The following is a 16,148-nucleotide window of genomic DNA, read 5'->3' as shown; positions in this document are numbered from 1 at the left end:
TTCCTGTGTGAATTTAAATGCTAAGCATACCAGTCCTGTTGGCTTGTGCATGTCATGTCTGGAAAATCTTTATTCCCCTCTGCAGATATGGTGTTGGTCCTGCCACAATGGATGTGCCCTTTTGAAAATGTCAGCATTGCCCAAAGAACAGGATGATGGTGTTCTACAAATCCAAAAGAGCTTCTTGGATGGGTCAGTACTACTCTACATTTTGTTATTGGTTAGTTCTTGTTTTCTTAGAAGCGGGGCACAGCTCTTAGTAGTCCATTCATTTGTTTATCACTGGTAGCTTAGGGCTTCAGGGATACAGTTTAGAGTGGTCGATTTTAATTGCTCTGACAGGAGTCAGCATAACCTGATCATTACAAGTGTCAGCTGTGTTGTTTTTCGAGCTGTCATTGAAGTAATTTAGGGAGAAGCATTCTGTTGGTAATGTAAACACTTGTCAAATCCAGATCATTGTCTGTATGCTATGCTCTTCTTTTCTACTTTTTTGCTTATTTAAGGATTTTTTTAAAGTTTTTTTTTTTTTTAAAGTTAACCCAAAGTGCATGAATTAAAAGCAAAGGAGGATTTAGGCTTTGAAATTCAGTTGTCTTGGCTCAGAACTGCTTTGGCTGGCTCTCTCAGTGTGCAAACGTCACAGTCTTGGGCCAGGTGGTTCGCTCTGTGCAGCTCCACCTCCACCTCCATCTCCGTTGCCTGGAGGTGGCAGTCATGGAGCAGCTGCCTCGGTGATGAGGGTTACTGGGAGGATGCCCGCAGAGCTCTTCACGCAGACCTTGGCATACAATCAGTGCTCAGGAAAACCAGCTATTTCTAATTTGTGTGTATGATTCTACTCTCGTTTCTTTTTGATACCTAGAATTTACAAGACCATTCACAGGCCACCCTATGAAATTGTTAAAACTGAAGACCTATCAAGCAATTTCCTATCCCTGCAGGAAATCCAGACTGCATACTCGAAATTTAAACAGCTCTTTCTGATAGGTGAGAAGAATGCTGAGCAAAAGTTTTCTGTCAAATGGGGAAAGACATGCCACGCGGATCAGGTGACAGTTTCCGTGGGCTCCTTGTGCTAGTAGTTGGAGTCTTACACTGGCAGGGTCAGTGCCATGGAGGACCGGTAGCCAAGGGGTGGCTGCCATTGCTCCTCTCCTTCCATTTTTCTCCAAGCTTTAGCCCCACTGCTCCTTCTCACTGCTGCTCCTCTTCTTCTTCCCCAGACCCCAGATGTTCAGTGGTGAGCATTGCGGCATCTCCCTTTAAAAGTTGTAGGGGGCCTCTCCTGGTGGCGCAGCGGTTGAGCGCTGGGTTGTGAAGCTGCCCGCAGCCTCTGCAGCGCCGGTTCAATCCCCGGCTGCTCCCCGGCCACCAGAGGAGGGTCCCACATGGCGTGCAGACCTCTCCTGCCGCCCGCTGCTCCCCTCAGCAGTGTACTTCGGTCCTTCTGCCTGCTCTGCTCCCCGCTCTGACTCTGGTGAATTCTCACCCTCCCGTACTTCTGACTGTACCCAGTGCTTGTATAAATAAATAAATAAATCCTTAAAAAAAAAAAAAAGTTGTAGGGGAAAATTTTTCATTAAAGGAAAAAGCTATGGGCATGCAATACCTGTATTTAGCAATTCCCTTGCAGTGACATATAAAGTGATGATCTGCTTGTTTTCCTCAGTGGCTTACTGAGGGAACTTTTTCCCCCAACTGAAAACATTTTACTTTCATTTTCCTTCTCATTGAGTACATATATATATTTTTTGCAATGTAAAAATTTTCAATTAATCGGAAATGTAGAAAGTGGAAAATGAAGTATGCCATCCCTGCTGTCCCGTCCACCCCATGCCCCTGCCCAAGCTGTCCGCTCTGAACAGTTTAGAACTCGACTCATATTTGATCAGGCCCAATCACCTATTAACTCTCTTCATTTTTTTAAATTACTTTTATAGACCACTTTTCCTTTTTCCTTTCTCTTTTTTTTTTTAGAATTTTATTTTTTTTTTAAGATTTATTTATTTATTTATACAAGCACTGCATACAGTCAGAAGTGCAGGAGGGTGAGAGAATTCACCAGAGCGGGGAGCAGAGCAGGCAGATGGACGAAGTACACTGCTGAGGGGAGCAGCGGGCGGCAGGAGAGGTCTGCGCGCCACGTGGAACCCTCACCCGGTGGCCAGGGATCGAACCGCACTGCAGAGGCTGCGGGCAGCTTCGCAAGCCAGCACTCAACCACTTCGCCACCGGGGAGGCCCCCTTTTTCATTTTTTAAAAAATTTTTTATGTTGAAGAATTGGGATGCAGGCCAGAGTTGTTGGGGGTGGGGTTGAAAAGATCCACCAGAGACAGAATGGGGAGCAGAACAGGCAAATCTAGTGAAATACACTGCTGAGGGGCGCAGCGGGCGAGATTGGAGAGGTCTGCTGCGTTGTATGTGGGTAGCTCCCTGGCCGGGGAGCAAACCCAGGCTATAGCGGTGATAGTGCCAAGACTTAACCCTTAGGCCACCAGTGAGGTCCCTATTCTTGAACCACTCTTTAACCCTCTGAGATTTGTCACACTTACAGGTAACCTTTCCAAACTTGGACTCTGGCTTGCAAAGAATAATTTATTTAAGAATCATTCATTCGGGCCTCCCCGGTGGCGCAGCGGTTGAGCTCTGGGTTGCGGCGCTGCCCACAGCCTCTACAGCGCCGGTTCGATCCCTGGCTGCTCCCCAGCGGCCACCAGAGGAGGGTCCCACATGGTGCGCAGACCTCTCCAGCCGCCCGCTGCTCCCCTCAGCAGTGTGCTTCGGTCCTTCTGCCTGCTCTGCTCCCTGCTCTGGCTCTGGTGAATTCTCTCACCCTCCCGCGCTTCTGACTGTACCCAGTGCTTGTATAAATAAAATAAAAAATAAATAAATCTTTAAAAAAATGAAAAGAAAATACAAGGTATAAAATTCAAGATTCCCATGGTACACTCCTCATTTAAAAAAAAAATCATTCATTCATTCAGCCAACAGTGAAATGCATTAGATCTCTATAAAATGCAGAATGTGGGTTGGGGGCGTTGTGTAGAGGTGGGCAAGACAAATGTATTTATGTAGGTAGGACTCCAAAGGAAGCCAACCTTCCCCTCAGGTCTGTGACATCAGAACATGTTCTGTTGCATTTTCCTTTCTAGGAATGGCAGCCTGCATGTCAGCTCTCCCTGCCTCAGGCATGTTACTCTCTCTCCTTGCTTTATCGACCTTAGTTTTGTATGCATGTTGTAGAGCATTTTTCATTTGAGTGATACAGATCTGTTTCTGACTGCCACACCCTCCCAGGCATTTAAGTTCAAAAACCATTTCAGCTGAAGTTTTGAAATGCCCTTTAAAACGGAGAGTGCTCGGAGTCCCAGTTTAAGTCTAAGGCTGTTGGCGTGAATGGCTGGGATGAATCACAGTTTGTCTGTGGCAGGCATGTCAGTGGAGAATGACCTGATTTCTTTTCTCTTTCTTCTTGTTTCAGACAATAGTACCGAATTTTGGGACACAGATATAAAGTGGTTTTCTCTGTTGGAAAGTAGCAATTGGCTTGATATAATCAGGTATTTCTAACCATTGTTTTGCTCATGAATTTTATAGTAAATTGACAAATACTTAGCTGTTTTATGTTTCATAGTTAAATACTCTTAGATCACATAGTCTATTCAAGGCCCAGCTGGATTTTATGGTTGTTATTATTCCTGTGCACATTTGATCAGAATTTACAGACCTGCTACCTGTTCACAAAGAGACCGACTTTCTAGGCTATAGACAAGGCACCACAGGGCTGCAGAAAATGGGACCTGACAACCCGGCATTCTAACCCAGGCATCTGGGCTGGCCTCTAGGGAGGGAACTGGGGATTGGGCAGGGGTGGGGTTCTGGCTTTCTTCCATCATTTGAAGAATTCTGTATCTTGTATGTGTATTACCTATGGAGCATTTTTTAAAAATCATGATTAATGTCAATTAGTCATCTTGGGTTTTGGAATTGGGTTGAGATTTCCAAAGAACAGAATTCTGTTCCCTTCCCTACTTTCTATTTAGGGAGACTCCTCTCTGTTATCACTAACTAAAGGGGAAGGCCAGGGGAGGCAAGGGGTGAGAGAGTTGGAGGAACGGGAAGACGTCTCCTCTGACCCAGCATGCATCCCCTCTCAGCCCTGCCAGTGAGTGCCGTGGACGGGACCTTGGCCCTCCAAACACCGGTCCCCAGAAGGTTTTGAAGAGCTGGTCGCTTGTCCCGTTAATTGAATGCTTGCCAAGAGCCCTTCTCTGTGATAAAAAGAGCTCTTCTCTCTGTGTGGTGGGCAAAGTTGAGGGTCCCCAGCCAGGCAGAAATGGGAAGAGGCACCACTATAGGCAGAGAGTAGCATTGGTAAACCCCTGATAAAGTAGGGGAAAGTCCACCCTGCAAGTAATGGCAATAGTCTCAAGGGGAAATTGCATAGGGGTAGGGGATGCGGTTCTGGGCATATTGGGTCTTTTCAGCCACATTGATATGTTTGGTGGGGGACCTACCTGGGGTTAATCCATGTGGACAGGTTGCACAATCTTGAGGTTTAAACATGTCTTACTAGAACTCACCAGCAGACTCAGGTGTGAATTCTCACTAAGAATCTCTAGGAATGGGCATTTTTACATCAATGTTGGGGTCCCCTTGTAAATATTTTAAATGCTTAATAGGCAGATGAGTATCTTCCAGTAGCCAAATGGTGCAAATGGTAATTACTTCTTTTCTAGAAGATTTTAGTGTGAAAAAGAATAAATGAGAATGAAAACTGAAAACCTAGTCAGACTAAGTCTAAATTTCTTGATGTTCATGCTACCAAACTCAAGAACTAATGCTCCTTTTTCTCATCTCTCTGATTTAGACGCTGCCTGAAAAAAGCAATAGAGGTTACAGAATGTCTAGAAGCACAAAACGTGAACATTCTTCTTTTAGGTAATATATTTGAAGCACAAAAAGTGGTTTCCACTTTCTGCACTTGACATTACATTTCTGTATGTACAGCTCTGTGTAACTGAACTCGTCCTGTTGAGGGAGCAAGCAAGTATGAAAATCCATGCTTTTCTTTTCTACCCCAATCTTGGAATCCTTTGCTTTGAATTTCATTGTTACAGTTTAAAAATAAATTCTTTCCCTTGAAACTTGGCAGACCTATTTGCAGCCCAAGAAGGAATTGTTTGGTGTCTTTACTAAAGCTTCCATTTCTTAATGTTTAGATTTTTTTTTTCTTAACTCAACTTGGTTAAAGTTAAAATTTTTTGGTAATTCCTTTTATAGAAAGAAACTCAAGGATGGTTTAATTGTTACTTTTCTTTGTGTTTGACAACCTTGAGCTGTTGCCACAGAAACCATGTGGGCTATGATTTCCTTTTCCTTACTGGGCTTAACCTGCTGCCCAGGCGAACAGGACATGAACTGACAAGAATGTGTAAAGAGCAAGGATAAAGCGCCTGGCAACAAAGGTTGCTGCTGGACTCGGTTAGATCTGAGCTAAAATACTGTTTGCTCTTTCTTTAGACTATCTTAAGTTTCTTGTAACCCTCTACTTCAGATTAAGTAGATCGCCTCATGCTTTCATACATAGCCCCACGCTTTTTTCATTCTCTAATGCTCCCCATGACTGCTGAGATTTAGCTTTAGCAGGCAGGTGAAAAATGTGCCGCCTGTGGCTTTCATACCATCTGATGTTGGCTTTTTGACTTAGATTTGAATACATTTATTGAGCACCTACTGTGTTCAGAGCTCTATACTTACGCCTTCTAGAAATTTACAGACAAATAAGTCAATTGCCTTAAACATCTTATTGAAAAGATTAAGACAGACTGGAGTCCTGAGTACTGGTGAAAAGAAGGAGGGAAAGCACTGTTCGTGTGAGCAGTGACTTACCCAGGCCAGGGAAGAGTTGCCTGCTATGAAATTTGAGTCTTTGGCAGATGTGACTGAGATGTCTCTGCTCTGAGATGAGCTCCTGAGTTGTCTCTAGTCTAAAATCTCATTTTGTAGCCCTCTTCTTAGTGCCCACAGGTATACTGTTAACACCCTTCAGGTGCACAAAGGAAGATTCTTTTAGAAATGAACTTGATTTGGGCCTCCCTGGTGGTGCAGGCGGTTGAGCTCCATGCTGTGAAGCTGTCCGCAGCCTCTGCAGCATGGGTTTGATCCCGGCCAGCCGGCAAGAATCCCACATGGTGCAGCAGACCTCTCCTGCCGCGCTCACTGCTCCCCTCAGCAGTGTATTTCATCAGCCTGCCTGTTCTGTTCCCCGCTCTGTCTCTGGTGGATCCTATCACCCTCCTGCGCATCTGGCCTGTACTCCGGTTCTTGTATAAATAAATAAATCTGAAACTTGATTTGAAAATGATAGCATGGAAAGACAAAAACAAAATACTTATTTCTGTTAAACTCTTGTTCCATAGTTTAGTGTTGTTTCATGGAGGAGAAAAAGGAGCACGAGTGTAAGCCTGGACCCATCGTGCTTCATGGCTCCAGGGTCAGAATGAGAGCATTGACAGTGGAAACACTTCCCTACCTCAGTGTGTGCTGGCTTCCTAAGCCTGGTGATACCAGCAGCAGCATCCTCATGGACATTTTGGAAAGCAATTTGAATTACACTTCTTTTTGTAAAGAAGAAACCACAGATGTAGATTCTGACTTTTAGGCTCTTAAAAGCAGCACCAGTGCATGAATGTAGACATGCATTTTCATCTGCTCTCAGTCACAAAGGTCAAGCAGGCATGTGAGTGGAATTTTCATGCTGTGGGATTCACGCAGTGCTCTCCAGGGGCCACTACAGTGCCCCCCAGAGAGCTTCTCCTCTTGGCCAGGCAGGGAGAAGCAGCCACATCTGTGCTCCCTAGGCAGAAATTGCCAGAGGTGCAGAGCTGAGAACTAGAGCATTTTGGTGCACTCCAGAGTATTAAACTTCTCCAGAGGGAGTGGAAGAGCTGGGGGTGGGGGAAAGGAGCTGTGGGGCGGGTCTGAGAAGCAGCTGAGTCCAGAACAGTGAGTTCAGTGATGGTGACTTTGACATGCTGGCCAAAAGAACAAGTTTTGGACTTGGTCTGCATAGCGTAGAGGGGCACTGTGCTATGTGTGACTCTGCTCTTATCGTGTGGCACATTGGACATCCACATGCTGGCAGCGCATCTGTTGTGCTGTGTTTATTCATGTAGTGAGCAAATCCACGGTTAGTAGCACTTCCGCAAGAACCTGTGCTAGACCGGCTAGAAGCACTTTGGCTCAGTCTGAAAGCATCACCTGTTTCTCCCAGTGGCTCTGACTTTAGGGAGTTAGAACTGACAGTGAGTGACACCCTACTATTTACTGTGTGAGTGTGAGTGTGCTCTGCTGCTTTTAACACTTCAAACCCTCCTTTCTCTTTGCATTGCTGCTGGGGCCCCTTCTAGAGGAGACCGCGTCCGACCTCTGCTGCCTACTCTCCTCTCTGGTGCAAGTGATGATGGATCCCCACTGCAGAACCAGGGTCGGCTTCCAGAGCCTCATCCAGAAGGAGTGGATCATGGGCGGGCACTGTTTCCTGGATCGCTGCAACCATCTGCGTCAGAGTGACAAAGAGGAGGTAAGTGACTGTTTTCAGCCATGGGAAGAATCCCCCACTCCATGCCTGTCTTCAGATATAGGGCTTGCAAAGTACTCTCCATCCTGGCTCCTCAGGAAGCAGTCAGCTTCCTGAGGTGGTCAGCTCACTGCTTGAGGACTCTGAATGTGTTAAGCAATGGAACCCTTCCCAGAGAAAAGGGATATTAACAAACGAGTTGAGAATGTTCTCTTCTAAATTTGTGCACCAAGGGTATATATATATTTTATGGTGGCAGTAGGAGGGATTTGTGACTTAAATAAAAATTAACTTAGGAGAGAGACTCCTAGAATTTCTGCTAAGTTAGTCTTCGCCAAAAAAAGCACATTTTCAAGATGCACGCTAATCTCCCTTGCATGTAAACTCATTCAAGATAAAGCCTAGAGTTATGTTCTCACTGTCCTTCCCCAGGGCATAAATTGTGAGTGTGTGTGGTGTGCACACAGCCTCTCCTGCTTTCCGGTGATAGGAATTGCCCCTGGCTTTCCCACTTGCCTTGAATTCAAGCACTGGAGACAGCATTGTGTCAATAGTTCAGTTACTGAAAATGAGGCCCCCCTAAATTGTGGCATGCTTGTCACGAATACGGCTGTACAAACTCCTTTGGCTGAATGATTAATGGTTGTGGAAGGAATAATGAAAACCGGGTGAGCTTTCTTTAATTAAATCACCCACAGTGCTGACGTATGCTAGTGGCGTGACTCGTGGTTTTCCTTCTCTAGACGTTAAACCTGTTTGTCTGTGGGCAGAACAGCTTAACACAACATATTGTGGGAGTCGAGAGCCATGGCTTTTGTCCATCAGGGGTTGACATGTTCCTGGGAGACCCAGGTCTCTCCCACTAGGCCTGGGGTTTCTTTCAGGCCTGGTCTGTCCTCCTCTGTGTCCCAAGGAGCTGAATGGAAATGACCATCTTCAGTCATGGAGTGGCAGAAAATAATATGAAAGGTTGATGGGAATCAAATAATATGATGGGCAGAGAGCTGATCCTCTGTCAGGAAGTGTGATTTTGTGTGAAGATCTTCCTTCACTTACGATGGGCTTACATCCTGAGAAATCCCTCGTACATTGATAGTAAAAATACATTGAGTCCGCCTAACCAACTGAGCCTCGTAGGCTTACCCTCACCTACCTTAAACATGCTCAAAACACCGTGAGCAGTATCCTGACACAGAGCCTGTTTTATAACAAACTGTTAAGTATCTTGTGTAATTCATTGAATATTGTACTGAAAGTGAGAAACAGTTTGTAGAGATTAGTTGTTATCTTAGTGATCACATCATCACCGGGAGCTGCAGCCCACTGTCAGTGACCAGCGTCATGGGAGAGGATCTCACTGCATTGTGCTAGTTTGGGAAAAGAGCAGAAGTCAAAATGTGACAGTTTCTAGTTAATGTGGATCCGTTTCACATCCCTAAGTCAAAAAAATAAGTTGAACCATTGTAAGTTGGAGATCGTCCGCATCTTCAGAAAAGGGGGACTGATAATGGGGAAGGAGTGGTTAGTACTGGTGGTGCCTGTCTGTGTGGAAAGCAGAGAATGGGGAAGGAGTCCCACAGAAGACCTGCTGTTCACACAGCCTTGGAGAAGTCACCCCGATGTTCTGAGTCCACTTCCACGACTGCATGGTGAGGTTCAGATAGTTTCCATTCTGCTTAATGGCACTGAGCATAAAATGAAGTGCAAAGTAACATTGCTTTACAAATATTTCTTGGCATCTCAACAGCAACAGTGAAGTTTTGAACGAAAATTGGGTGGTCTAGTCTGTGGTATGAGTGACGGAGCCCTGGACTTCGGCTCAAAAGCTAGATTGTCAGGTCATGGCTTTCTCCTGAGCTGGGGCCACCTTGGCTGGTCTCCATAAGGGAGAGCGTGCCCTGTGGCTTGTCTTGCCTACCTGACAGTGTCACTGGTCACTCAAGAAGGATGAGACATTTGTGATTTGTGAAGACAAAGCACCTAGAAAATTCTCTACTAATACAGGGCTTGCCTCTGGGGCCTAACAAAAGAGACTATTGGTTAAATAAAATAAATGTGTGAAAAAAACATGAAAAACTTTCTTTTATGTCTTTTGCCTTTCTCACCCGTCCTCGTTCTCTTTTGGGCTCTCATTATGTGAGAGGGACTGCTGTTGAGATTCCAAACAAGTGAGTGCAGGTTTTTAAAAATATAATGTTACTAATCGGAAGAATGGAATTCTTTAGGGGGGAGATAATATTTCACTTATTTAGGGTTCAAAGTGAGGGTTCTCTGTCATCAAAATCGATTGCAGGTGCACCCCCAGCTCCTCTGCGAATGCTGCTCAACAGTGGGAGTTTTACATATTTCACCTTGGAAGTACTTTCCACACAAGTAGGCACCACCAGTACGAGCCACGAGAGTGTGATTTCACTTGGACAGAGTTGTCCCCTGGAAGGGGATGGAGTACCATGTCTCCCAAGCACATACTTCTCTGAAGGGGTTCCCGCTCTTGTGGTAGCTGTCCCAAACTTGGTAACGCCCAGTGACGTGTGTGTTGTTTTCACACAGGTTCCTGTGTTCCTGCTGTTCTTAGACTGTGTCTGGCAGCTGGTGCACCAGCATCCCCCAGCATTTGAATTCACAGAGACTTATCTGACCGTTTTATCGGATAGCCTATACATACCTATTTTTAGCACCTTCTTCTTCAATTCGCCTCATCAAAAAGATACTAACGTGGTAAGAGTCCCCTGAGGAGCCCGTGCGGTAAAGAAGCCCCATCTCATGAGGCAGGTGCAATGAGATTTTAATAAATGTGACATGAGTAGACTGAGTAGGTGACATGAGTAAATATCACCTGAGTAGACTCTGGGACCAGATATTGATGTTTACTCTTCATCACACCATGTGGGGTTTGTGTTTTTGTTACTCTGAGATGCTGAGGCACAAAGAGGATAAGTAACTTGCTCAAGGCCAGACAGTTAGTATTGGAGTGGTGCGATTAAGCAACATGAATAGCTGGCCTTTGGAAAAGCAGCCAGCCTTCTCTCCCATTCCAATCCAGGCCTGATGCCTGGATTGCTCTGAAGTGAACGGAATGAGCAGTCTTGCCATCTTAAACCACTTTAGTCCCCCTCTAGGTCCTGCTTCCAGGGGTTGAACTAGCCACAGCCAGTGCTCCAACCAGCCTTCTGCAGGCCTCAGGGTTTGCTCAGCTAGCTGTGCCAAACCCCACCGTGTATCAGAAGCATTGGGCCTGGGCTTCCTGGTTCCGGATCCCTGACCTGCCACTCACAGGCTTCATGACCTCAGACAGTTAGTTCACTTCAGTTTCGGGAGCCTCGGTTTCCTCAGTTGAAAAAGTGAGGAATTGTAAAATTGAAAAAAAGAAAATAGTAGTGCTCTCGAAATGGTGCCGTGTGGCCTGCTGGCCTTCTTCCCTGTTCCCCCCAAAGCTTTCTCCCACTGTGAACAGCCGCTCACAGGCAGCCTTTAAAAGTGAGGTGGCGTCTCCCGCAGGGCAGGAGTGCCCTTCCTGGTGCCCGTCTCTCAGGAGTGTGTGTTTGCTTCCTCCACCCTCACTGGAAGCTGTCGTGAACTTTGCTTGTTTTGGCAGGGCAGGGACAGCCTGGATGTACAAAGCCAGCCCTTGAATCTGCTCGCCGTGTGGGATTGGTCTGTACAGTTTGAACCCAAGGCCCAGATGTTGTTCACAAACCCTCTTTATGTGGAAAAGCCAAAACTGGACAAAGGCCAGCAGAAAGGAACGCCTTGCAAAGTAAGATGTCCACATGTCTCACTCCTTCATATGCCCAGAGACTCGCATGGATGTAAGGGTAAAAGTGATGTGAATTCTGGAAATAGTCTGCAGAGTCGAGACTCGCGATGGGCCAACTGTCAGGAATCATGAACATTCTTTATTTTTGCCTTTAACCTGATCCAGCACAGCTATTAGCTGAATGTCCCTCAGGATGCTGCATGGAATCGTGGGTCTACCCCTGTCATTCCTTATCTCCAATAGCAAGACCCAATAGCCAGACTTTTCTTCATGAGCTATAAACTCAAGTTTTCCTGTCAAAGTCCGCATAGCTTCTCTGACACAGCTTGCCCACTGTTTTGTCGTAGGTAGAAGCAGCCAGAGACCACAGTGCACACAGGCACGGTTGTGCCCCAGCGCTTAGGGAGACAGGCACCACGTCACACCTGGCCCGTCGCTGTCGTTTACTCACCTGTGCTGGAAGGCACAAATGCCTCAGATTTGGGTGTTCTGTCAGATATTTGTTCCTGATTTTATTAATTATTAAAATCTCAGGGTTCCCTGGATAATTCATGACTCACAGGGTATTTTCTGGCCGTGTCTCCTTGTCTGGAGTTTCTTCCTGACGGGCTCCACAAAGGGGAGAGCAGTGGTGACAGACCCCAGCCATTGCCACCTTCTCCTTACCTCTGATCCTGCCGGAGCTGGTGTGGGAGGTGCTTCTTTTAAAGAGGTCTGGGCACCTAGGTGAGCCAGAGCCGGCCACGCAGCTGTCAGCTACCGAACTACTTAGATCTGCCCCTTTGCCCTTTCAAGGGTTCTGAGCCCTGGGGTGAGAGGGTCCCCTCCTGGCTCAACCTCTTTACTGGTGGCTGGATCAGAACTGCCCTGGGGTCCTGAGCAGCCTGGCCAGAGGTTCTGTTTTCCTTTGGCGCACTGTGCCCCCTGGTGGCTGCACGCACATCTCTCCCTGCTCAGATCACAGAACCCACCCAGCTTTCTAAGTGCCCCTTCTCCTTGCAGATTGGAGCAGAGACCTAGGCTCAGGAGCTAACCAGTAAGAGATGTTTGAATCAAAGGGTTGGGGAATCTCAGGCCAGACTAGCAGTCTTGGGGCTGAGGCAACAAGGAAGACCAGGTGTCAGACTCGGGGCCCTGTGTTAACAGTGCCCATGGCCTTGGAGGAAGCTGTGGCTGACCAGCAGGAAGTGCTGTTCTGTGAATGACTATGCAAGGATCCCTCCCACATGGCCTATCTTGAACACCCTCTACTTAGGAGATTGAGAGAAGGGGCTCCCAGAACAAGTAGGGTACTGTTCCAAGCACAGGTTCTGGAGCCAGACTCTGTGTGTGTGTGTGTGTGTGTGTGTGTGTATGTGTCTGTGTGTGTGTCTGTGTCTGTATCTACTTTGTCACTTGGTAGCTAAGGCCTCTGCAGATTTAAGCCTCTGTGCCTTAGTTTCCTTGTTTGTAAATGGAGCAGTAATACTGGCCTTGAGAATTGCGTAAGTTAATGGATATAAAGCACTGAGTGCAGAACCTGCAGGTAAATCTCAGTGGCTGTTAGGTCCCACCTGCCTTCTCCAGCCCCCTCCCTCCCAAGAAGGCAGGTCACTCATTGATTTCTGCCCTTCGACTCTCCCGTCCCCAGATGTAAAGTCACAAGTCCCGGTCATCTCTGGGTGTAGTATTGTGGATGATTTTCCGTTCTTTATATTTTTATCATTATCCCATATTCTGTAATACAGAAGTATTCCTTTCATGATTAAAAAAAAAAAGTCCTTTTTTTTTTTTTTTCAACAAAGAAGGCCCACTGGCAGAAATATGTTTGAGGATTGTAAGATTAGCCCCAAAATAAAATCATCCTTTTTTCAAATGGACACCTCAGGAATAAAAGCATTTCTCCTCACATTTTTTACCTTCATCCCTTGTAACTTTCTGGCCACCTTACCAATCTTTGCACCCCTCTCACAGTGTACCTCAAAATATAACACCTTGATTTGACTGTAGCTAGAATTACTGAGGATGAAAATAGTGTAAATAGTCCTACATTTTCTACTCTGCAGCTTGTCAGACAGGAGCTTCTGGCCAACTTAGCCAGGTCATCAAATTCCTTTCTCCCCACCTGTCTGTCTAAAGGAATCTTGATGACTTAGGCTTAAGCTTCCTCTGGTTTCCTAATAACCTAAAAAATTATTTCATTAACGTGATATTCTCTTCAGGTGGTTGAAACTGCCTCCTCAAAGGTTTTCAGATTATCATCAATGCTAACATCCCTGATTTCTCAAAGGAGAAACATTTCTCTCTTCAGCAAGTGAATAGGCACCACCCCAAATCCTCTGCCTCATCAGCCTGTCTTAAACTCGTTCTTCAAAAGTACTTAGTGCCCTTTGGTGCCTCGATGAAAGGAATGAGGGGCCTCCCTGTCTTGTCACAACCCAGCTTTGTATGCAGCTCCGTGTGCGCGTAGCTTACAGAGTGTGCTTCTCACATTTGCATCATGGAATAAAACAGAACCCCTGTCAGGCAGCTCTCCTGCCCGCCTGTGACTATGCAAGAGCCTCTCCTTTTCTCCTTTTCTCAACAAGCCTGTCATTTAAAAATGTGTGTGTGTGTGGTGGTGGGGGAAGGTGCTGTGTTCCCTGTATGTTACAGCTTGTTAACAGAGGTGTTCACCTGGCGATTCTGGTGTCTTGTACCCCTTGCTGAAGCAGGATTATGTCCCCTTTTTGATGACAACAACTGTAATTGCTGGCTAAACAGATTTTTATTTGTGTTTTTTCCCATAGCATCAACGACAACCTTCTTTGCCACTCACCCAGTCTAAATCATCTCCTAAAAGAGGCTTTTTCAGAGAAGAAACAGACCATTTGATTAAAAACCTTCTGGGCAAGAGAATCAGCAAACTAATTAATTCTTCCGAGGAGCTGCAAGACAACTTCCGGGAGTTCTATGACAGCTGGCACAGCAAGCCTTCCGACTACCACGGCCTGTTGCTGCCTCATATAGAGGGGCCAGAAATCAGAGTGTGGGCCCAGCGCTACTTGCGTTGGATTCCAGAAGCCCAAATCCTGGGTGGAGGCCAAGTGGCCACCATGAGCAAACTCTTGGAGATGATGGAGGAAGTGCAAAGCTTACAGGAGAAGATCAATGAGAGACACCACATCCAGCAGGGCCTCCAGGCAGAGGCACCCTCCGTACTGAGGAGTTCTGCCCGCTTGTCCTCTTTGTTTCCTTTCGCGTTTCTGCAGCGGCATTCCTCCAAGCCAGTCTTGCCCATCAGTGGTTGGAAAGCTCTGGGAGATGAAGAAGATTTAGCCAAACGAGAAGATGAGTTTGTAGATCTAGGAGACGTGTGACTTTTCCGTTCAGTGATGGCACGAGAAGAATATTGGCGATCTGGACGGGAGTCGGACGCATATGGGCATTTCTCGCTGAAGCTTACTGTTTGGGGGGAGGCCATTTAGTCAGTGCTCTGCAGAGTGCACCTGGGCCTTCAGGAAAAGAGCTGGTTCTCAGTGTTTTCTCATGGTCTTGAAAGACTATGCAATTAAAACCGTATCTCTAGTATTATTGACAGGCATTACTACTTGACCCATGATGGAATTGTAGCCGTTGTCTGATGCCTAAGTATTATATAGAGCCAGCAAAGGCTGGTTAACTACTAGAAAGGACTTTGATAAGCTAGCTATTCTTGGACTCAGTACTTTCTTCAGATCCTGTCTGTGCCAAGAAAATTCATCCAGTCATTGGGATAGCAAGTGTCCCTATAACCCACCGCAGACTGGAGAAAGTTCCGCCTTACGTGAGTGTCTGGTGAATTGAACGATACAAGTAGAGGTATTTGAGGCATATGGCGTTCCTTTAAACAACCAATAGCATTTTTCCTTTCTACGTCCTTTTGCCTGTAGAAAAGCTGGGGAATTCCTACCCTGCCACCTACGTGACATTTCAGACCACATTACCCCTTTAGGGGTGCTGACAGCACCTGGTTTCTCTCTGCCTGCCCTCTGCCACTCTCCACCGACCCTCATGCTCCTGCCTTGTGCAGAGCCCCAGGATCGTGCTGCTAAACCTGCTGGTTAAACTGGGGAATCACGTTGGTTTGCCCAGAGTAACTTCCTTTCTTCTGGAGGCTCTCAGTGTTGGAAAGTAATTGCTTTGCCTTTTCTCGTAGCGTGCTGGACCCGTAGTGCCTCTGCGGCAGCCCCTCAGTTTCCCCACGTTCCCTGTCCCCTTACAGCTTGTTGAGTAGGATCGCTTCTGAACGTGACCTTCATAGGGAAGCCGTCCAGCATAAGTATCAGAAATGGCGATGATCATACAGTACCTCAGCAATTTAAAAAGCCATAGAAACTTGACAATGCCTGGTTACCTTCTTGGATCTGCTGTGTAAATGATATATATTTTTAAATGCAGGAAAGTACACTTTGTAAAGACCAGTTTTTTTCATTCTCAGTGGAACCCTGTTAAATCCTCCAAAAGGGAGGGAAAGAAAATTTCCTGCTAGGATATTTCAAATGAAATGTTTGCCTTTTACATGCCTTTGCTCACCAGTAGAGATTCTGATTGAATATCATATGTTTGGAAAAACTTTCAATTGCTCAAGGACAATAAGAAATTTTACAACTGTCGACAAAGAAGAGTATCTCCCTTTGCACTGAATCATCTTTCATACCTACGAGACATAGTTTTGCTCTTCTCCCCACTCCTTGCTGACACGTGAGCCGGGTTGGTCTGTTGAGACCACAGAGGGTGAGGGGAGGGCACAGTTCTTGCATCTTGGGGCCAGAAGTGTGTCCAGTTTCGGTTGCCTTACGAGTCTT

At 46.2% G+C, this 16,148-nt stretch overlaps 1 protein-coding gene across 3 annotated transcripts in view; it reads left to right on the top strand.

The window, feature by feature from the left end:
* The window catches only part of MTMR12 (myotubularin related protein 12), a gene marked incomplete at both ends in the record, with an annotated part of 60,236 nt that extends 45,555 nt beyond the window's left edge, over positions 1–14,681 (top strand). The window contains 8 exons of one of the 3 annotated variants that reach the window (XM_084233458.1): positions 86–192; positions 866–990; positions 3,486–3,564; positions 4,875–4,945; positions 7,417–7,589; positions 10,137–10,304; positions 11,182–11,343; positions 14,112–14,681. In XM_084233458.1, the coding sequence (XP_084089584.1) occupies positions 86–192; positions 866–990; positions 3,486–3,564; positions 4,875–4,945; positions 7,417–7,589; positions 10,137–10,304; positions 11,182–11,343; positions 14,112–14,681 (1,455 nt within the window). The remainder of the gene's footprint in view (positions 1–85; positions 193–865; positions 991–3,485; positions 3,565–4,874; positions 4,946–7,416; positions 7,590–10,136; positions 10,305–11,181; positions 11,344–14,111) is intronic. The other 2 variants (XM_084233459.1, XM_084233460.1) reach the window with 2 other exon arrangements.
* Between the last annotated feature and the right edge of the window lie 1,467 nt (positions 14,682–16,148).

This window comes from Talpa europaea (assembly GCF_964194135.1).
Source record: "Talpa europaea genome assembly, chromosome: 5".
Lineage (NCBI taxonomy): Eukaryota > Metazoa > Chordata > Mammalia > Eulipotyphla > Talpidae > Talpa > Talpa europaea.
This window is presented reverse-complemented; position numbering and strand designations above follow the sequence as displayed.